We start from the raw sequence: 24,615 nt of genomic DNA, 5'->3' as shown, positions 1-24,615 counted from the left end.
TGTCAAGTATAGGCAGTAATATATTACCTATTCATAGTATAATACAAGCATGTTGGTTACGAGTTTGATTGGTGTAGTGGTGGGTGGTAGATTATTTGAAAGGGTTTCCCGGAATGAATATGCGTAGGGACGAGAAGAAGTCGTGGCTCCTTATAACTTATATTATAATCATATGATATTTTAATAGTTGTATGTACTCGTATGTAATATATATATGCATAGTAATGCACTAATATATATTGTTATTGCAGCCAATTGGTTATAATATTATTATTACAATATATTATATTATGGTCTTGTCAGTGAAAAAATAAAGTACCTAGTGCACTTTATTGGACTTTGTGTGTGTAATAAAACGATGAACTCCGTGGCTTACAAGATGAATGTATATTATTATATTATTGTTATAGATTATATACGTCATTACAGAATCAAGCACGAATAGACTTGACTTTCTACCTTGTATTCGTATTTCATATATTATTGCTGTTATTATTATTACCTGCAGTTATACATTAACTTGATTAGATTCACTAAGCATGATCATTCTAATTTTTTAATTCAATAGGTTAGGTAAGGTAAATTTTAACTTTGAAATTTTTAAGTATACTTAAGATTATAGGTTAAAGTAAACTTTTTTTTCAATTATTTAGATTTTGTATACCAATTTTTACTTCTATTTTTTATATTTAATAACTATTTTCATATAGTTCTTGATTATTTTATAGGCATTTTATTATTTGCTGATGAATCAAATATTTTTTGTATAGTTAAATCTATTAATGTAATAATCATAAAATTATAATAAATAAATCTTATTAGATGATAGGTTTTATTAATAGAAAAACTAAAAATTTTATAAATGATTTTGTTTGGAAAATTTATAAACTCTAGACAGATCGAATCTTGATTTTGGCTCCACAGTTTATTGGGTAACATATATAAATAACTAAGACAATTTTCAATAAGCATTTATAAATAGAATCCCTTTCATGATAAATATACCTAGGGACTTCTTCAATTTAAGTTAGGGTTATATTGGCTTTGATTTCTTTTTCTTAATCACATGTTAACTGATATAATGCTTATTTTTGATCTTGGTAACTAATATTGTCTATCCCTAGTTATTTTATGAAATTAGTTTTCGAATTCCATATTAAAATGCATGAAATGTCGACATTTTTAACTTCTTGTTTCAAAAGTAACAGAGGTACAAATTATTTTCTTCCAGGAGCATAAATTTAAAAAAAAATACAATTTTAGATATCTTTGTTTTTCTCGAAATTGCTCAAATCAGCATTAGTGTTAAAATATATTAAATAATAAGCAAGAAATAGGAATAAAAAGAAAAAAGAAAGAATATGGAGTATGACAAGCACAGAACAGAAATAATTAAAATAAAAGAATGATAAGATAAAAAAAATTGGTTTGTACCTTTGTATAATTTTTGTTGATTATAATTTAAAACGATAATATTATTACAGTGTACGATGAGAGTATAATATGCATTATTTTTTTTTTCATAGATATATAATAGGTCGACCTAGTTGCGGTATCAACGATGTTTGGAAATCTCATGGTGACACAATAATAGTATAGACTTTTTGCTATACTGCACATGTTTTTTTTATCCTATTCGAATATGAATACATAATATTATATATATTATATGTATATTGTATATGTTTATGCGAAAAAATCGATTCATTTAAGGGGCACACGTTACATACATATTATTATTATACGTATAAACTATACAGGTACGTATGTATTCACCTATAGTGCATATTATAATACGTACCATCGGCGTATTTTTTGTACGCCTCGGCGGTTGTCAAAATTACAAGTGTGTATGTATGCATGTATCATTATTGTTATTATTATGTGACGACTATAAGTTATATAAATATATACATATACATATAGTTGTTGAGATTGGATTTCAATGTAACAATAAGAAAAACAAAGGGCGTGCCGCATTCGATCAGTTTACGAGTGCGTATGCTTTACCTTTATTATATTTTGTTATTATTATGCATATAATATTATAGATCGCATATATGTATAGTTGTATAGATTAATGATTTTGGATTCCGAGCCGGACTTGAAACGCACTTCACGTCAAAGCAACGGTTTCGTATAATATATAAGTATATGCGTGTATACATTTTTTAATTTCAACAGAACATTTGTGGGATGTACCTACATGTTTATATTATTCGTAAAATATTAAATTAATTATGAGATCTAATTCGGCGCGCGATGGTGCGATGGTTTCTAAATGTATAATAAATGTATTTAACATTAATAATATTATACAAGGCTAAACAAGTCGACTATTTTTTTAACTCGTCAAATGAAATAATTTTTCTTTCTATTCAACTCGCAACAGTTACCTACAAGTTAGATAAATAAAAGTACTTTGATTTAGCTAATAATCAGTTAAATTTTATTTATGCCAACTATCTAAAAACCATGCAAAAACACATAGAAAAAGTATATTAAATAAAAGAATGTAGTGTCCAACACACAAACTAAAATTTATAGTAAAAATGTAAAATAATACAGAACATGTGACCAGTAATATACAGTACCAACAGATGTTATTAATATTATTATGAGTTAATAATTATATTAAGTAAATAGTATTCTGTTTTGTTAAAACAAGCAAATTAATAGGGGTAAACGATTATTTTATCAATTTAAACGACCTTTGATTTTCATAATTATTTATATAATTTCATCATAATATTCATTATTAGTTATTACACATGTACACGCTCATGATTAGTATTCTACTGTATTTACATTTAAAATAATACGATCGTATCATATTTTCAAAACTTAAATAATTGTTAAAAACAAACAATTCATAATATTATTTATTATATTAGTATATATGTACCTATTAGAATAATATATAGTTATTTATATCTATTTTTTTTTTGCAAGATAACTACTTATAATCTGCGCATAATTAGATGTGTAGTAAAGTAAAAGTGATTAAATATTAAACCTAGAATATACATTTTAAATGCACGAGAGGTGGAATAGACCGCACGGGTTGGGTTCACTTCGTGCGATGAATAGGTTTATTATTTTAGTTTGGAGAAGGAATTTTCTTGAGAAATATTTACATGCATGTATAACATTGTCATATTACTGTGTTAGACGCTTATCCGATATTTTAGAAAAGTTTTGAGAAGAGAGAGAGAGAGAGAGAGAGCTGAAACTAATGGTTTTGAGTGCAGAAGAGGCCTGTGCTCTGCGCGGAGTTTTACGTGTGCATGTTTAACAGTTTCTCAACGGTTAATATTTTAAGATCTATATTATGTAACCTTTCATTTTAAACGTACAACGAAGGTTTTAATATTTTTCTCATAACCGACTGAATTATTTAAATTGTATTTATATTTGACATTTCAGCAATAAGTACCTACCCCATCATTTAATTCCTTAAAGCCAGACTGATTTGATTTGTGAATGTATAGATATTTATTTCATTATACTTATGTCAATTTTAAATTGTTTGTAGTACGGTTTATAGCAAATAAACCCGATCGTGTTCAAGTCTTAAAGTATTACATTTGAATTTCATACGTATTAGTTCAATATAGTTAATCGACAGGAAAGAGTAATCTAAATGTTTCATTGGACTATTCTTTGGAAATAGAATATATTACATTAAAAGAAATCGATGGAGTATCTCTAAGCTATGAAGTTAATGTCGTATAATGTCGTGTTATTTTTGTGTATATTTTTACGTTATTGTATATGCCATGGTAAAAACTATTTATATAACTAATTATAATAGTTTAAAATTCATTTGAAATATTACTTTATCATAAAGTACCCTTAAAGTTGTTTGAAACTAATTTGAAACTATGTTGATGATAATCGAGAAATTTTATGATATTTTTTAATAATTTATATACAGCATTATTATTATTTGATATATATATTATACCTATGTATATTGTATATAGGACATAGGTATAATGATTTCAAAACTGTATTGTGTATAAACAATACATAGTACAAGCTCTACACACACACACACACACACACACAAACACACACACACATATGTATTTATTTATATATATATATTTCATTAAATTCAATGATCTTGCTTACATGTTTTTTTTCCTAAGTGCTCGATTTGAGAGGGTAGGTACTTGGAGTAGGTACACCGTACGACATACTAATAATATGCATAGATACTTCGCAGAACGATGTAAACATGGTTGTCACAAATCGATTTATTATTTACAATTTTTCAAAATATATTTTGGGATCTTGCACTGTCAAAAGCCCTAATATTTTTGTCATTTTCATGTTGACATTTTGCCACGACTTACTTCGTCATCGTCATTGGTCCTCTATAATATATAATCTGGTAAGCCGGCACTGCTAGGAGAACGCACGGGATAATACTTTTAAATAGGTAATTTAAAGGTAAAACACGTGTGTACAAATAATATTGTATCCGTTTGCTGCAGTTTCACCCGGGTCAAACGTTAAAATGTTTTGCATTTTAGGCCGATGATCGACCGATGGTGAGAGTGCGATCAGGATTTAGGACCTTATCCCATATGTCGACAAAACAATCCGGAAACTCTTGTAAACGAGTTTATTTTACGGAAACAGTTATGTGACGAAAGTGCTTAGTGTGCTTAATGAACACAAGCATAACATTATTCCAAAAACTATCATTAGTAGACAAATAGTAAATTCCCGGACCAAAAGAAAATGTGAAAACGACTTATTTACGAGACCGAATAAAATAATTCGAAAAGAATTACGTAGCAATGAAAATGATTTACATACCGTTCATTCCGATATTAAGCTATGGAGGAAAAGTATGTACGACTTCCGTAACAAAAAATTGCCAACAGTTCCAATATCATTGGAAGAATCCAAATTTCAATTATTTAACTTACGTGATACTCTTAAAACTAATACACAGGAACATTTTTGCTACACGGAAGAAATTTCAAATATAGTTGTATTCACTTGCTCGACTAATCTTGATGTACTAAGTCGTTCAACTCATATTTTTGCTGATGGCACATTTTCGCATTTACCAAAATACTACGATCAACTTCATACAATACATACGTTACAAAATGGTTTTTATACTCCTTTAGTATATTGTTTTTTGACGTCAAAATCGACTGACGTTTATGTAGATATGTGGCGCACGGTTGCAAAATTATGTTTTAAGTTGACAGGCATACATTTAATAGTATCATTAGTAAATTGTAATTTTTATTTTTATTTTGAAAAAAGCGTACATAATGCTATTAAAGAAGTCTTTCCAAATAGCAAAATTATGGCCTGTAGATTCTATTTAGGCCAAAGTTGGTTTAGAAAAATCCAAACCAATAAAAACTTATTAAAAGAATACAATTTAAAGTCAGAAGTAGGTCATTAGTTAAAATGTTTTTTCGCTCTTAGTTTTTTACCCGAAAATTTAGTCGGCGATGCCTTTTCCTGTTTAATTGCAAATGCTCTATTAATGACTTTGATTTTACGGATTATATGCATTCCACCGACATTATAACTCACAGTCTTACACTTCACATCCTTCTATTCATGAAGTTATTAATATAATGTTAGACATCCAAAGTGAAACCTATTTAAAAATTAAAAGTATTAAAGAAAATCGAATAAACAAACCACGAAAAGAACAAGAAAACAAATTGAAATTTATATTGCAAACTTGAACAAAATTAGAACAAAATAAAATATCTATACTAGAATATTTGAAAGTAATGGGACCTCAATTTTGAGCCATAAAATTGTAATTCGTAATTCTATTGAGTTTTTTTTATACATATTTGGGCATATTATAATTGAAAAAAAATATATTAATAGTGTATACTAATGTGGACATATTATATTATAGTTTTATTAAAAAAAAAAAAATAAAATGTAACTTGTAGTTGTTAATAAAATGTATAAGAAACAATTTTTAACCAAGCCAACAATTTAATTTTTTTGTCAGTCCTAAGCCTTTGAAATTGGGAAGGGAACTTGTTAAAATATATTATATAATACAGTCGAACTTGGATAACTCAAACTTATAACTTAAACTTTGGGTTTATCACTTCGACTGTGTTTTTAAAAAATGTATTGGGCAATGACCTATATTTATAAGGCCAAGACATATATTTCACGGAGCGCAATCGTGTTACGTTTTTTGCAGTGTAAAAAGGTAGGACGGGTGCAATTGTGTTTCACCACAACAGTAATGCCAGCATACACAGGTACGTAGTGGTGGATTTAAAGATTTACCGTTCTTTTAACACATTTTTCATAGTAATAATAATAATAATAATAATAATAATAATATAATGTCATAATACGTATATATAGGTAGGTAGGTAGGTGGTACAAAACTTCTGTAAATTCATTATTTAGTATTAGTACCTATTCAAATTGTAAATATAAAATGTACAACATAATGTATGCCACTATAATATATACTTTTTAGACTATTTTATACGCAATTTACGATAAATAGCAAATTTCTACATAAAACGCAACTACATAGGTAACTATTTATATATATAGTTGCGTTTAGTGTATACAGCACTTACCTCTAATAATACTATAATAGTGCATTTCTATTCTCTGAAACTATAGTCGTATCGATTGTTCCGGTTGCTGTAAGGGCCAGCGTATTAATAAATTCGATAAGATAATTTGGAGTGCAGATCTTGCGATAGTGACAAATTCATAATACGATAAGTATCTTACACGGACCCAAATAAACTTGGCAACGCAATATTTAGCAGATATCGATCCAATCAATCGAACAAATTTGTCCATAAATTCACGGACAACGTTGGTAAACATTTAAAATTCATTAGATATTATTTTCCAAGGAGAGGGGGGTAGAAATTAAACTTTGCTCTGTCAAGTCCACAAGGGTTTCGTACGCGATCCGTTTCCAAATGAAATTTAAGTTTAATAAAAAGATCAATCGAGTTAAGAGAAAGTTAAATTTATTGTTTTTTTTTCTAATTATGTACTTTCAGATAACTAAAATTGAAATTTCCCACACCTAAGGAAGTTTTTGCCCCTAAAACATTACGGTGAACCTAGACCACTGCAACCTATACGTCGCTTTCCAATAAATCCGCCACTGTAAATATATATTATAATCCTGTTCGGCTGTGCGTATTAATATGTTATCGGGGTACAAATCGGGGTCGTCGTCGTTGTTTGGCGTTGTTTTTGACTGATATTTCAAGTGCCGTCATAAGTATATATATATATATATATATATATTAAATGCATATAATATACTAACTATGTATATATAGAGAAAAAGAGGTATGTAAATATTATTATTTATACGTAAGACTGCAGCAGCAGTTTATATGACTCAAACGTCAACGGATAATGATCGCGTATGTTATGCATATAATGTATATACACAATATATATATATATATGACGCCGTGCAGTGTGTATGCACATACGTATATTGTAGAGTATTATTATTATTATTATTATTATTATTATGAATAGCTGTGGCTATATGCAGTATGCACGTACAAGCATTGAGGGTAAAAGTGAAAGATCTGTTATCTAGATAGACGCGAATAATAGTGTAGTAAGCCACCACCGTATCCAGTGTACGTAATACTATATAACCTACCTATACATTTTACGTTATAAACGGACTCGTATTAACCACGGCATGGTATAGTTCACGCCATTATCACAGTAGTATAATAATAATAACAATAATAATACGCGGATGGAGTATCAAATACCGTGTAAGCTATAACATGATCAAAGAAGATTTTTGTTTATTTTTTATTTTAACATTAGGCTAACCTATATACGGCCTCTTACGCTTCCTCTGTAGTTGGATTGATCTATAATGATATTACGATTTCACTTCGGCTAATCGTCGTTTTCAACTGGGATTTAAGGCTATCACACTATGAACCCACAATAATATACTCACTCAATTCTACAATAACATATTAGTCCGTATAATATTATGAGTGCGTGGCGAGTAACCACGGAAAACATTCATAAATAATGGACTGTGAATCGAATGCAAACAAATTAATTTATATTTCTATATAAAATGCAGTTCAAAACGTTCTTAAAATTTCAATAGATGTGCACTTAAATATGCATGCACATTATTAATTAATGTCGGAGAAAATCAAAATTTTAAAAGCATTAAGTCTCGTTGAAAAGGAAAAAAGTATATTTTTAAGTTAATATTTAGATAACAAAAAATGATAATAATCATAATTCAATATTTTAATTTATCACAATGACTGACACTCTCCTGGGAATTATAAATATATTTTTAATAATTTTATAATAATTGTCAGTAAACAGAAAAGAAAAACGATAATATTTTAATCAACAAAAATTGTTAAAAATACTGTAAAATGCAATTAAAAAAAAAAATTACAATAAAAACAATAATCTCGAAAGAAGATTTCGTAGAATTTACAGCAGGTCACCGCGGCTGAATTTGGTCTAAAAAAGGCACTACGGAAAAAAAAAAAGTTTGGGAACCGCTGGTTTAATACATAATGTATTAGACATCACGTTATTTGATCGCAGTGGCGGCGATTGTGTGTTCTGTACAGTTTATGTGACAGCAGCAGCGGAATCTTTATTTGGAAAAAAAAACATCGACAAAACAAAACTTTGTAAGTTACGCTATGAAATCTCCTACTCTCTCTCTCCCAACTGTGACTATAACCGGTGTACCCTGCAGTGCTTAATAAACTTAAGTTACCCTCTCGGTTGACCGTCGTTACTCTTGTAATATTTTTTTCCTTCACGATTCATTAGGTACCTGTGTTGTAATTGACTCTCTTTTTTTCTCTTCATTCAATGTTTCATTTTAAAGTTTATTTATGTTCTACTCGCTAAAAGTATTCAGTTCCATTTTTTCAATTCCCCACAACACAACCAATAATTTAATTAACAAATTTGAAAACCACTCTATCTTACGAAATTGTTTTTTTACAGATACTTAGTTATAAACTTATAAAGTTATAACATTTTAATTTGATTTCTATACCTGCATTTAACGTTTAATATTTGTATTGTTGCATTAATGATAAAACTGACTATATAATTCGTATTGTGACGAAGCTATAAATAACTGGCATCACTGTATTATTATGCTGAGATTCTACATCACCACTAAAAAAAATGTTAGCCTCGAAAAAAAATTACTATTACAAAGATAGTTGAGCTATAAAATATGTTCAGTGTTCAAGAGCCGGTTTCTGTATCTTTTTTCAGTTGATAAACGTCTTTTAAAATCTTGAATCACAATGACATCGTATGTTTGAATTATAATAATAATCAATTCGGCGAGATTTTGAAAACCTACGATTCCCACGCCGTGTCGGTTGTTGTTTACGAATTCCTAAGTTAATTTCGTATTTCCGTTCAAAAAATACGTTTCGTGAACGGTCTATACATTTTGAGATCATATTGTCAATTGTATCTAACTATCTAACTATTATTGAATATTATACTAAATAATTGATTGTTTGCGAAATCGTCGAAATAATTATATGTATTTAATAATACTACGAAGCCGCTTAGATTTTAGTTAAAATTTAATAAGTTGAAAATTGTTCACACTTTGCATGTTAGATTCGCGTTCTCTGTACAAAATATATAATATATATATTATATATGTCGCATTCACTTAGTGTAATCGTATTTTTCATGAAATGGATATCCATATCGTATATCTACGATCATATCGTGTAAGTCAAATTTTAGTTCATGAAATGGACATATATTTTATCTATTTCATGAAATGGAAACTCTTATTTTACACTTTGTGTAATATTTTAAAGTAATTACATCAATAAGTAAACTTTTTGTGAAATCGAAATAATAACATTGATACGATAAAATGAATCTAGTACCTTTAAATTGTAGGCATTAAGATACTAATTAGATATTATAGAACTTACTGTAGTACTGTACTACATAGGTGTGCGCACGGGAGGTTCCCGGGTGTGGCTGGGCACCCCCGACATGTAATTGGGGCCCTAAAATTTAAATACAATAGCATATATTATATGGGTCCGTATTTTAACTAATTTTACTAGGATAAAAATGGTATTTTTTCTAAAATATGCCGTAAAAAAATTATGTTTCGGCATAAAAAAAATAATACAACGTCAACTATTTTAAATTTGCGTGGTAAAACTTATTATGATTATAACAGCTAGATTTTATTGACTATAATAGTAAAAATAATTAATAAATATTGCAATTATCTTGAAAATAGATTTTAGATCCAACTATCTAATGAAATATATTATATTTCTTGGTACTAGTAATACCACTGATTAATATGTGATATAATGTAAGTAATGTTTATTCGTGCATTATAATTTATTAATATATGTTCATGTCTTTTTGAGAAGGTCCAAATTAAGAAAACGGCCCGAAAAAATTGTAGGCACCCTCCGAAATTAAGGTCTGCGCACGCCTATGCTGTACTATTAATATCTTATCAACACCTGTTATTGATAAATAATTGGATCAATTGTATGAGTGTAATATGACTATGGAACATTCTGGAAAAGTTTTATATTATATCATTTTTATTTTTATATGATGCCAGTACGTTCTCTGACTTGATGCGAGCCGTATATTACCGTTTATTACAAAATACATATTTTATATAAAAAGGAATTTGGTTCATTTTCTAAATTTTATGAAAAATTAAATGCTTACTACGTAGACAAACCTGGGAAAAAGCCACCTACTAAAAATGAGGTTCAATTAATAATTGAAGAAATCTTAGCAGCCAAAATAAAAATGTAATTAATTGTTAAAATATTTCATATTTTTGGAGGACAAGGTTTTTTAAGTTGTATTTGTAAACGCCAATGTTAATCAAAACGATGTGCTTGTTTTAAAGTTTCTGTAAAGTGTAACAGTCGTTGCCATAACTCTAATATTTCTAAAAATAAATAATAATTTATTATTTATATAAATAATATTCTTATAATTATTTATTACCATTATAAATAATTATAATAATCATGAATAAATGTAATAGATTAAAAATTAAACTTAATTTAAACTGATTGTATTTTTTCATAACACGAAAAGTTATTATTTCGATTTCATGAAAAGTTACCTATTGGTGTAATTAATTTAAAATATTACACAAAGTGTAAAATAAGAGTTTCCATTTCATGAAATGGATAAAATATATGCCCATTTCATGAACTAAAATTTGACTTATACGATATGATCGTAGTTTATGAAATGGATATCCATTTCACTAGTCCCCTTACACAGAAAACCAATTTTCCGAGATGAATTGACATCAAACAAATTCGGAGTGTAGTAAAAAAAAATACAAACTTATGACGTACTAATTATCAGCAAAAACAAATTTTCGAAAATTGATATGTGGGGAGCTGGGGAAACGTACATTGCTGAATTACTAATGCAAGTCCAAAAAGCCGGTCAAGTATATGTAGTTGGCGATCGAGTATATGCGAGGCTAAAAAATAAATAATGTAGACTATTATTTTGTTATTTTAATTTAATTAAATAAGCAAAAAAAAAGACTATCACAGAAATTTAAAATTAAACATTTTTAATTTAGGTATTAGTTTTTTTTTCTATTAGACAAGACCTAACTAGTCATTTAGTGTTTTAATTATTTATTTTTAAACTGAGAATGATCTTTTAAATTTCAATAAAAGTTCAGTTTAGATTATATGACATCATATTGTATAGATATATTATCTTTAAATATAAGTGTATTCCTAGTTTCGTGGATCACAATAATATAGTATATGCCTGCTTATATTACAATAAATTATACAATATCATTATTATGGTATTTAGGTGTACCTACAACTTGTACGAGCAGAAAGTGAAATAATATCGGAACGGACGAACGCGGCGCGCGCGTGTTTTCGACAACTAATCTATAATAATCATAATATATAGGTATTATAAACTTTGTGATTGAGACCGCAGACAGTATTATATATTCGATATTTGCGACCTATCAGTCGCAGCCCGAAATTTGGTTACACACTACTTATATACCTATGTTTGTTGTAGACATCGCTCACGATGCCGTGGTTTGTGTAATAATTTTACTTATTATAAAATAAAGTTAAAAAAACAAACGCCAATAGATTATTGTTAAAATATCGAAACCAACCGCCCGGCATTGGCGTTGTTTTATAATGCAAAAATGTATATTTTACAGAACAACATTTTTATTTCATATATACATTTTAGAGATCCGCACGCCACACACCTAATTTTTAATGGATTTATGATAGTATTTTGATGAAATTTATAAAAAATCTAAAGGTACCTAGATATGTTTTAAGGAGTTCAATTTTGGAAATTGTTTACGTGCGTGCGTACTGTTGTGGCAATATGTGTGTATATATTAGGTGGTTTATCTGACTGTAGAGTTAAAAAGTTAAGGGAAAGGGGACATACTTTCACGTATAATTGTCAACATGGACAAGTAATATTTTCGATTAAAAAATATGGCGTTTATGCACCTTTTTGCCCATAGAAAAAAATTAATTGTATAATTTACAAGATATCCCACTTTTTCTATTCCGATTAATATATTGAAATTCTTTAGTTTTTATATTTGAAGATCACATTTGAGGGAGAGATTAAAAAGTTATTGGATGATCGATCTAAAGTTAACTTCACAATAAATCCAATTATATTTTCCATTTTTTTATCGCTTCCCATATTCGTTTTAGGTACTACTGTTAATTATTGTACATGAGTATATGGGATTATAAAGAAAAAAAGTAAGGTGTACACTATTTAGAAGATAATATTAATAATGCGGTATTTTTTTTGTTTAAATCATTTTAATAGCAAAAAAATTATTCTTGTTCCAAAAACATAAAAATAAAACCAGATTTAAAAACAACTCTTTCACAGTGTTAATAATGGTATGACAGAAACTAAAACGCTACTACACAGCAAATATATTAGCCTCGTGTATCGCATACACGTTTCTTAACTATGGCTATATAGCCAGAGTGGTTGTTTTTCACGTGAAACAGTTTTTACAAATCATTCAAGGATGCGTGTGGCGTTCTCTTAATATCATAACATTAACAAGTCAAACTATTATCCGCAACATACTTTAGACCCTTGTGATTGCGCTACATTTGCAGACATAATATTAATATGTATGTTGACACGTTGTTAATGTAAACCTCGATTGGTGTATAGATATCGCGTCGAGTGGGCCAGACACTGTTGATGAGAGCCGACGGTCATTGTAGTTGTGTTATATTATTATATACCAACGTATAATAGCGTATACATGAGCTTTGGAATAACAATATATTTAACGCGTGCGATTGCTGAGTAGCTGCAGCGGTTAATTATTTAGTGGTAATCTATATTACTATATTATGTACAGGTACGGCAGACCTGTATTATATTATTTACTATAATTTATAACATTTATATAAAATATGGGTACAGTTGACGTTACATTCCGGTCGACCGGGAGTCCGGCGATTAATTAGGATTTATATTATTAACTGTAGCTGTGTATAGGTAAACCGACTAACGGCGTACAACAGATATGTTTGTGCGTAAAAAGGATATAAAAAAAGAAAAAATTGTTGGCGATTGAACGCGTGTCGAGACACACACCACATCGGGGTAAAGTATAATGTATAAACGATAATTGCACCTAGCGCGCGAACATGCATCACGTGCACACGTTTTAGTGTGTACATTTACGATTTTTAAGTACCCATAAAACGTTATTATAAATTACATAAAAATATAATTATTATACAACACCAGCCGAACCGTTCGACAGCGGCTTTACGGGGCGTCGTGTTGTTTTTACGGCCCCGCTTCAGGTGCGCTGGCGTCATCGAATCCGAAAACTCTTTAATGATGGTATATCTTCATATAATATAATTATAATCACTTCGATCGATATCGTAAAATAATAATATATTTAAGTATTGTATAATATCGTATATTTTTGATCACTATATTTGATCGTACTCACGGCAATCCGATTTCGTATCCATGATGATAATATCAAATGATATTATAATAATTCACGATTATATCGCGATTAAAAATATAAAAACCGTTTTTAAATACGTAGTGGATTTTATGCGTTCTATAGTAAATATTAATAGTATTAGGTATAATAATAATATATGTTGTAATAATTATAATCGTTTACGAGCTTTTACGTCGATAGCGCGGACACGAATTGATAAATCATTATTATTTAGATATACAATTTCCATCATACCGTAAATACGAGTAATTAAGAACATTTATGACTGATAAGTTGTAAACCCATACATATGCGCGATCGGAGAGCGAGTTTGCGAGCGTACTTAGCACTTCCAGTTATCACTAAAAGCAAAATACCCACACCAGTTTTATTTTGTTTAAAATATATGTATTCCTCTGCAAGTGTAATATGAAAATATATGTAAAATGGAATTCGGTCTAACACGGTCCATCAGTTGGATTTAAAATGGTGACGACGTTGTTTCAATCATTTGATCACTTATCCAATTCAACCGTCGGGGTACGAACACATAAATGCATAATACAATATTCCGGTGCCTGGAATAAGTTCTAAAGCACATTTTGGTGTAAATCAGCAAACGGTTTGGATACACGTCACGAAACCGACCGCATTCAACAAACAATCGCCGTTGCAGATTCACAATGACTGATTATTATTTAAACGTCCGTCGTTAAACTCTGTCGCTCAGGACTACCGGGTCGAGACAAAACGAAAACTGTACATAGCACACTTTTGCGCGCTGTATAAAATAATAATATATACGTATTACCTAACCGGGAAATGTTGTGTTTCGCTTTTTTTCAAATAATATATTATTACGATATTTCGATCGTTGAATTTCGTATAATTATGATGTATTATACATGTATATTAATAAGTAGGACGACGTATCTAAACTACCGCAGTGACATTCTACGCGCATTCGGTTTATAGTAATACGAGCCTCGCGCGTTCTTCGCTACTTTATTGTAATAATATTATTATATTACGAACACAACGTCTTTGACGGAGATTAGTTTTATAATTAAAATACAAACGCACGGCGCGTAGCTGCATAAATATTTTTACGATTATTGGACGGTAGGATGAATATAATAATAATATGTACTTATATATGAAGGCGGAGTCACTACAGCCGTGTTATTATATATATATGTATAAAAATAATATATATGTTATGAAACTCAAATGTTTTACGGGGAAAAGATTTAAACATAATGTAACTCGATAGTCATTTAATAGATACTCCACATAAATAATATAAGAAATAAATAAAACCATAAACATTATGGTAATATACACATTATACATGCATACATACGAGCGTAATAGTTTTGCCGCTACTGTAGACCTATAACATAGTTTCGACCATTATATAATGTCGCGGTTAGGTACATCTTCGGGCTACTCGTTCAGCGTTTGTGTGTACACCTACCTACCTACTACCTACTGGCATATATAATATTGTGTATATTATTATATTTATGTGTACCTATGTATAATGAGTTAATGTGGTTAAAACTGCGTTCGTATAATAATATAATAATGTGTACGTTTGGGTGCGGATAAAATCACGCGTTACGCAATGTAAAGTAGCTAATATTCTTTTTCGGCTATTTTCGGATCATCTATTATAAGATGTTAAGCGTGAACTGCAAACACCGAGCGACAGAAATCGATTTTTTTTTTTATGTAAACTCGTTATTTTCTCGAAAAGTATGAACAGTTTAATTTGAAAAATGATTTTTACATACAATTTGAGAACGTTTTTGAAAAAAATGTATTTTTAATTGTTACAAATTTATAATTTTATTTTTCTAGGCAGTAATTTATTTGAGAATTTTAATGTATAGAAACAATAATTTAAAAATGAATTTAAATGGAATGACATTTTTCAGAATACCCGAGTGACCACTCCACATGTTTGAAAAAATGTCAAGACACATTTAAAAATACCACGAATACGTTTTATAATATATTAATATATGTTTTATGAATAATAAAGAAGTCGATTAAAATTCATTTATAACTATAAATTACCTATTTTTTTTCATGGAATATGAAATTTAAAAAGTATTTAGTATCTATATAATGTCGTTCGAAAAAGTTTACTATAAAAAAGAAACGTTTTTCTTTTTGCAAAAATTTCAGGTTTTAATAATTATTTTAAATTATGTAAAGAAATTTATTTCAATAATCGTTAATACTTTTGGAATAAATGATAAAATGTTTATCTTTAATAGAAACACGAAGTCTCACGTTAATACAGCGGTCTACCTCTTTGCCCCTTCAATAAATAGCATATATAAATATACATACATTAATGCCGTTCAAATAGAATAACTAGCCAGTTTATAAATACTGCGAGAATAGCTGGTTTGATTGGGACGTTCAGAAAACGTATTATGCAGAACAATATATTAATATTTTATTATTGTGTATTACTCAGGCATTTTTAAATAAAAAATCGTGAACCTACTGTATACTCCGTGTCTATAGAATGAAAATTAGTCTGAAAATAAAACATAGTGGGCAAAACGCATCATTTTTCATAAACTCCACTTAATAAATTATTAACTCAACTTTCATAATATTATATGTTTGATATTATAATGAAGTATTAAGATTATTTCATAGGTTTTGTATTCTATAAAAGGTGTCTTATAAAAAAAAAGTTCATTCTTGGTTGTATTCTCTCAGTATAATATATAACTTTAATCTATCAGGTTCTTTAATAAAATATATTATATTAATCCAGTCAGAGTCCAAATATAAGTACTATTGAATCTAATCGAAATAAATAGGGAAATTATTTGCACACCACCACACCAGGTATGTATACAAAATCGATATTATTCTTTGATTCTGTGGATTTTTTAATAATATAATTTAAGTCTGGTTAAAACAGAATTGTACACTTGATTAACTTGATTGATTTTATGTACTATGACCTAGAAAAAACAATTCTACAACTTAGGTTTAAGTTACTATAAAAAAAAAAAAATCAAGTCACAACATCTAAGTCCACTGATGCAATGAACAACTCGCAGTTAAATCTGGCTTTGCAGCTTTAGTAATATTGAACAATTTTTATTTATAAAATTAGTCTTCAATTTTTTTACACCTAATCTATTCCCTCCTCGTCGTAAATAGAATAATGTCAATAGTATATATATATATATAATAATAATAAAATTGAACTCACATTTGGCTTTCTTCTTTTTCTGAGACGTCGAACGTCGACAAAACCCGATGACGGAGAAAATCATAATCATGACTATAATTCCGCCCACGGCACCAATGATTGCCAAGATAAGCATAAAATCTTCTGCAACAAAAATGTTATGCATAAATAACTAATAACGACATAATGTGTATTTTTCGGTTATCTATTATATAAATTTTATTAAGCTAATGAATTAAAAAAAAAAAATGATTTGAAATGCATCCGTTAGCAAGGATTTTTGTATATAGTTAATATTTAGGCTAAATATTACACATACTATAATCTCGTATTTTAAAAGTTAATAATCGAGCAATTTTCATTCCACTACACCGCTATAGTCGATTCGACGCTGTAATTTTTACATTGAAATCTGATTTGAAAGTCATAATGATATATTTTTGATCCTACGAATGACTTTTATAATTTATACAAAGAAGTGTAAGCCAAAAAGGTTTTCAAAATCCTAGTAAGAAAATGTTTAGTAAGTATTTTTTAGTAGGAAAAAGATCATTTTGAATACTTTTAATTAATAATGTTATTGAATCTATAATAAACGTGATGCCATATTCTTCAAAGCTACACTTTTTTCTAAATATTTTAGTGAACTCAGTACAAGCAACCATTTCGCGTGTGTAGCTTACTTTTTGGCACCAGCACGATGACGATCGAGTCGGACCCGTAGTCGTTGGACGCCGTACAATTATAGTTTCCAAACTGTTCTTGTCTCGAGTTCCTGATGATCAGCGTGCTCTTCACGCCATCTTCCGTCGGGTCTTCCAGTACCTGCAACAGTACACATATAAAAATTATTGTTATATTGTTATTGTACGTATATAATGTTTATTATTTTGTTTTATACATAGCAAAAAAAAAGCGGTGATAAATACCGCGGGCTATTGTCTATTGGCTATTATATTATAAACTAGTATATTTGTGTTTAATTATTAGAAAATGGATATAATTATTATTATGGACTTAAAATACTACAATGTTTTTGAACGGCGATATTATTGTTAACGAATTTTGCGAAATGCAATTAAATGTTCGTCTAATGAAAAAAAAAAAATGAACAATATTTTGTAGAACAACATTTTGTTGAAATAGAAACAGAAAAATTAATATAAAACATAATTTTTTACTACTTTTTGTCCAGCTTTTCTATTAACTAGACAAGATTTTTTTTTGTAATGATATCTCCCCTAGTATATGGTAAACAAATGGTTTTTTTTTTTTTTAATAAATTATCGATATTTATGAATATAGTCTTTTATTACTTAAAATAAAACAATTTAAATCTTTTAAAATTTTCTTATGTATTTACATCCTCACTGATTTATGTATACATATATTATAATTTATATTCTTACGCATTATACCACATATATTTTAACAATATTGGAATTTTGATTCAATTTTCAAATAAAATATGATTTTTTAAATAAACGTTCAATGAGAAAAATAAACATAGGCATTTATTATTAAAATATTTTCATTAAGAACAATAGTCTTTAAAAATAATTTACAAAAAAACTAGGGTGATTGAAAAAATATAAGATGTTTGTATCTTTGTTTGTATATAGCACAAAAAATCTCAATAATTTTGAAATATGATCTTTAAGTATACTTAAACATTTCAAAAATCAGTTTATGTACAACTAAATATTGAAGAATATAAAGGCAATGAATATACTTGAGGGATCATTTTATTTAATATATAGCTATACAATTAATAATGTATATCTAGTTTGGCTAGTTTTATAAAAAATAGCGGTTAATTCGGCCAAAACGAAAGAACGCGCGCGAATCTAGCTGATTTCATGTTTATTTGCTCTCCAAGAAACTATTATGAGACTAAAAAACGTACTTATCAAAAGTTTTACCGTGTATAGGCATACACGGGGTGATGGCTAGCCGAGATTTCCGGATGAACGGGCGAGACACGTGGTGGATCACTATATATGTATAATACGGTACTATTCTCATAAATACTCTATGTACATTATTATATTTGGTTTTGGAATCGGTTCAAAATGCACAGACGAAAATATGTGCCGTATAATATTTATTATTTTTATATATGTATATATATTATGTATATATATATATATATAGGAACTCGCATTACACACACTCATACATATATAATATATATATACATTATACATATATATTCGTGTACAAATGATTTACGCGTTGACGGTCGATCTCATTTTCGGTATGCGTTTCTATTATTATTATTATTATTATATCATCGTACATGGTTCCGGCAGCGACAATCGTAATTTTAGATGGTACCTAGTTTTTTCACGCACGTTTAAAACAGGGGGAGACTACAAACGTGACGTCGATGTGTAATTATATTATATAATATATATGTACCGTCGCCCAAACGCAGTCACATTTATATATATATTTTTTTTCTATCGCCATTATACATACAATATAGTTTTAGGGGTTAAAATATAGCAAGACTGATATTCTAAAGATTTTTTATAATTTAATCATATTTGTTATTTTTATGATAAATGAAATGATTTCTTTTTAATTTTTTATGTTAGTTTAAATGTGTTAGAATTTGGAAAACTTATCGTCTTCTATACAAGCTTTGCTTGTGGAGTAAAATTATTTCATTTTCAAGTATACGTATAGGTAATATATTATCGTAATAGAGATGTAACAACGAGACAATACGAATAAAGGATATTAATCACTATACATCTTATTGTCGTAGTAATTTTAAAGCAAATTAAACGAATTTTTACGCTTGAATGACTTTGCGTCGATGTGGTGAATTTCACGGGTAAAATATAAGTAATTATAGCAGTATAGTTAAGATAAAGATATAGGTACTATTCGCCCTAATATAATGTTACCGTATTACATAATAATAATAATGTGACATTGTTATTCATACTCAAATTTGTGTGAACACAATTACCAAATCATTGTTATTATGTTTAAAAATTATCCTGGAACATTACAGTTTATACAGAGTGATTCACCAACCATCATATCATCCGAATTAATTCACTTAAATTTTGTTTTTTTAGAATTTTTAAATAATATTTTATACCGAAAGATCATATTTTGAAATTTTTATAGCCCTCATATTTTTAAAACCCATTAAAATGGGCATATTATTTTGAGTACATAATGTTAAATAACTCAAAAATTACTCGTTCAAACTTTTATTTTGATAGATAAAAAAAAAATTGAAAAAATGTTGTTTAAGTGTAATAAAATATTCAAAAACTCAAAATTTTTAATGAATTTATTATTATATGAAAAATGGAAATAAACGTACTTGATAAGTTGGGGTGTTTAGTGGCACTCTGTATATTAATAAAATAAGTATTAGAATACATAAACGTGGTTGGTTGTACGGATTTAACACCGACTCCTCGAGAGAGGGCGTGGAGTTTCGATAATTGGCGTCCCGTCCCTCGGAAATTATAACATTACACATACATACATAATAATAATATATACTATACATTCATGACCTCCGCCGACTGTTTGTGAGTATTGTTATGATTTATATAATAAAGCAATTATATTGTTATTTTGTTGAATAATAACAATGGCATAGTTTAGCATGTCTTTATAAAATCGATCCTTTGAAGCGTTTTATTATTTCAATAAAATTCATTGTAGTCTTTGTCGTTGTCAATATGAGAAGAGTGATGATGAAAACAACGATTATAAAAAAATCATATGATTTTCTAACGTTTAAGCGCTGGTTTTCGTACCTGTGTGCTTATAAATCTATATATGTACTTTATAGAATAATAATGTATTGTTTAACATTTTGATTTTTTAAGTTTTTAAATATTATACTAAAAACAACGTTTTCTAATTCTTGAGAATTTTTAGGATATTTAAGGAATGTCCAGTGACGATACAAAATTCTATTTTCGATCTATAATAAAGGTAAAGTTTTTAATAAATACAAATTATGTAAAATACTTAATTGTATTTAAAAGGTAGGCACGTATGAATAGGGTCTCTATAGAAACCCCCCTCAAAATATCTGAGAATATCCGAATACTACGTACATAAAAATTGAGTTTTATTTATAAATTAACAATAATCAGTTCAGATAATATTAGTGTATCTAACATTCTAACAGGTATTTTTGAGTCATACGTTGTATCCAGTCAGCTATTTATTGTAGTATTTATATGCATCAATATCGCTCTACAATCTAGATACATATTCATATTATATGTAGTACTGATACTTAGATTAATGTGTGTGTGTTTTTTCCGTATCGTCCCAAAAAAATAAAATAAAATAAAAACGCACACTTCGATTAAACTAAAAAACCGCGTATTTCTTCGTTTTAGTCAAACCGCGTTTTTATGTATTTTTTCCCCATTTTATGATTATATGTGAATTTCAAATTCTTAAAACGCTTCAGTGTGGTTATTTGAACGTTTCGTTTTGCAAATGGTCTTTTCCCTTATTTTTTCATATCAAACGTGCAATACTAGTAATATAATAATAAATAATAATATATTACACCGTTACTGATCTCAAAAAATGGTTTAGTTTATGCCCCTTAGGTACAATGTGTTTTATTATGATAAAGTGCAGTGTGCATGTATTATTTTTTATACTTTGGTGTTCAAATCACAGATTTTTGATTTGATACTTACACAATAAGTTTAATTTGTTTCATAATATAATTAATATGGACGACCATCAAAGCGGATTTAGCATCATAATACGCTATACCAAAGTATCATACTATCATAAGAAGATTTTTCAAAGGTTACAAATAGTTACTAATTAATTTTAAGTATTAATTGTTCAGAATTTAGATAAGAGGAACGGTGTGGTTCAGTGCACCACGCAAAATATTGGTTCACTATTTCGGTAAACTAAATTTCAAATATTTACTATTTATTAACTAATAACTATACTCTTTCAAATTTCGATTTTTAATGATTGAAATTCCTAAAAAAAAAAACATTATAATTTTAAACTTAAAATTCATTTATAACAATAAAAAATGGAAAATACTGTGGTTTTTTTTTTTTTGACTAAATAATTTTTTAAAAAAAAGTTTCAAAATGATAAGTACCTACTTCAGAAAATGAATTTTAAACCTTGCTGTACCTTTTAAACAATCACCCTTGAACTAATCTTAAAATATATTATAGAATGTTTTGTTGGATTCCTGAAGATAATAAATAATAGTATGAAATTTGATTATTTACGAAAATGAAAGAAATCGTAACAATCCTGTATACGAGTAGTTGTTGAAATCCTTTATTTCCATCCTTCACTAACCTTTTACAGTCACGGCCTTAATGCCAGTGATCGATCAGGAAAATAATAAAAGGGGCACCAAACAAATAAATAAATAACAACAACGATAATGTATTAGCAAGCCAAAAACTCGTTGATCGAGGGTGATTATCATCGAAAATCGATCTGTGTAATTAACTATAAAGACTTTTTGTGGAAATGTAACCCAAATAACCGATTATTGATATTGCTATAGTTTTAATATACAGAGAAATTTCGCGCGTCCGATAAAATTAAAACCTTCATTTTCTTTTACAATCAATTATAAAAAATTGTAACATTGAAAGTGAACATTCGTAAAATCGTAAGTTCTTATCGTCTTTTTAAAACAATTTGGAATATTTATGATTAAATAATAGGTATACATATAATAATATTTTAATAATATAAATAAATTAAAAACATGGGAATGCAACAGAATTTGTACACTCGCGGTCTTAGTACTCGTATATTAATATTTATAATTTATAATCGCGAGCAATTATGTTTTTATGTGTTAATAAGTTTTGTTATTATTCCACATTACATATTTAACGAAATATTTTTTAAATTCTATGTAGGTAAGGTATTCACACAAATAATATTTTACGCGATGTGCGTAATACATATACTTAGAGCTAACGCGTTATAAAGCATATATTAACCGCGAGGTACTCACCGAATAATAGTTTTGATCGTTCCTGGTGCCGATAACTGTGCCGTGATAAGTCCAAACTATTCGGTCTGCGACGGGCACGGACGAGGCGACGCACTCGAGCCGGACCGTTTCGGACGGCGTGCCGTGCTGGATCTGTGGGCTGTCGATGACCGGCTTGCCTCTCATGGACACCGAGGCCTCAGCGTTCACCTCGCCGAACCCTGTGGTGCTAGCTTTGCAGTGGTACCGGCCTATGGTCGTATTCGACACGAGTACCGTCAAGTTGCTAGTCGTACTCATCACCTGCAGCCAAACAACGGACTTTATAAATATAAATAGTATATTACATTAAATGATAATAATATAATGTGCCTTTAATATTATTTACTGTATAGGGTTACGAGGGTGATGATATGCTGCAGACATGCATTTTTACGGGGAGACGAGACGAAAGTATATAATATATATATATATACATACCGAATTATATCACATAATTCGGAACGTTTGTTTGAAATATGAACTAATACAGCTAGTCCGTCATACGTCTAATAAAATTCATAAACTCGTTTCGTTTAAGCGTACCCGTAAATGTATTTATAAATTCATTTTTTTTTTTTTTTATAAAATTACCTATATATAGTTTCACTTTGTCAATGTGATAATTTTAAAATAAAATTAATTTCCAAAAAAGTTCAAGTATCATGTGAAACAAAATTCACATTAAGTTGATGCAAACAAAATATGAACTTAATTCATTTTCATCCATACGTTTCAAACTTCTAACAATGAATAAGTTCATTCCGAGTTCTAAGATAATTGTGTTTATATAGGTTTCAGTAGGCACTTTAAATAATAATTATATTAGACAATAAATGATTAATGCTTTTTGTTCAGAGTGCGTAGGCAGACGACAGAACCTTACGTCTGTGCGCTACCCTTCCTTGGCTTTGACTGATACGCTGTGAGAGGGATTAAAAAATCATATAACTTATGAACAAAATATTCACCACCATAATATGCATGATTAAAACTTTCAAAAACAATTAGCATAAATGATAAATAATACCCCAAGGCCATCATGTGAAATTGCCATAATGTCATATCACAATGATAATATTCTACATAGGGTGATATTATCTAAAAGCGAAATAATTGATAAGCGTTCAACACTTACTTTTTTTGTTTTCTCGAACGTCCATTCGATGGTTGGTGGTGGGTTGCTGTCCACATCACATATAATTGTTACATAACTCCCGAAATCCGCTTGGACGTTTTTCGGTCGATTTTTGAACTGAGGTTTATCTGCATGAAAAAAAAAAACAA

The 24,615-nt window shown here is 28.7% G+C and overlaps 1 protein-coding gene across 2 annotated transcripts in view; it reads right to left on the bottom strand.

Moving 5' to 3' along the window:
* Nucleotides 1-24,615, bottom strand: part of LOC113557202 (irregular chiasm C-roughest protein) — a 209,240-nt gene that overhangs the window by 35,239 nt on the left and 149,386 nt on the right. For both annotated transcript variants that reach the window (XM_026962583.1, XM_026962585.1), the window contains 4 exons: nt 24,467-24,594; nt 23,311-23,592; nt 17,981-18,122; nt 17,319-17,441 (listed from right to left, as the gene is read on the bottom strand). In XM_026962583.1, coding sequence (XP_026818384.1) covers nt 17,319-17,441; nt 17,981-18,122; nt 23,311-23,592; nt 24,467-24,594 — 675 coding nt within the window. The remainder of the gene's footprint in view (nt 1-17,318; nt 17,442-17,980; nt 18,123-23,310; nt 23,593-24,466; nt 24,595-24,615) is intronic.

The sequence above is a fragment of the Rhopalosiphum maidis genome, chromosome 3 (assembly GCF_003676215.2).
Source record: "Rhopalosiphum maidis isolate BTI-1 chromosome 3, ASM367621v3, whole genome shotgun sequence".
Lineage (NCBI taxonomy): Eukaryota > Metazoa > Arthropoda > Insecta > Hemiptera > Aphididae > Rhopalosiphum > Rhopalosiphum maidis.
This window is presented reverse-complemented; position numbering and strand designations above follow the sequence as displayed.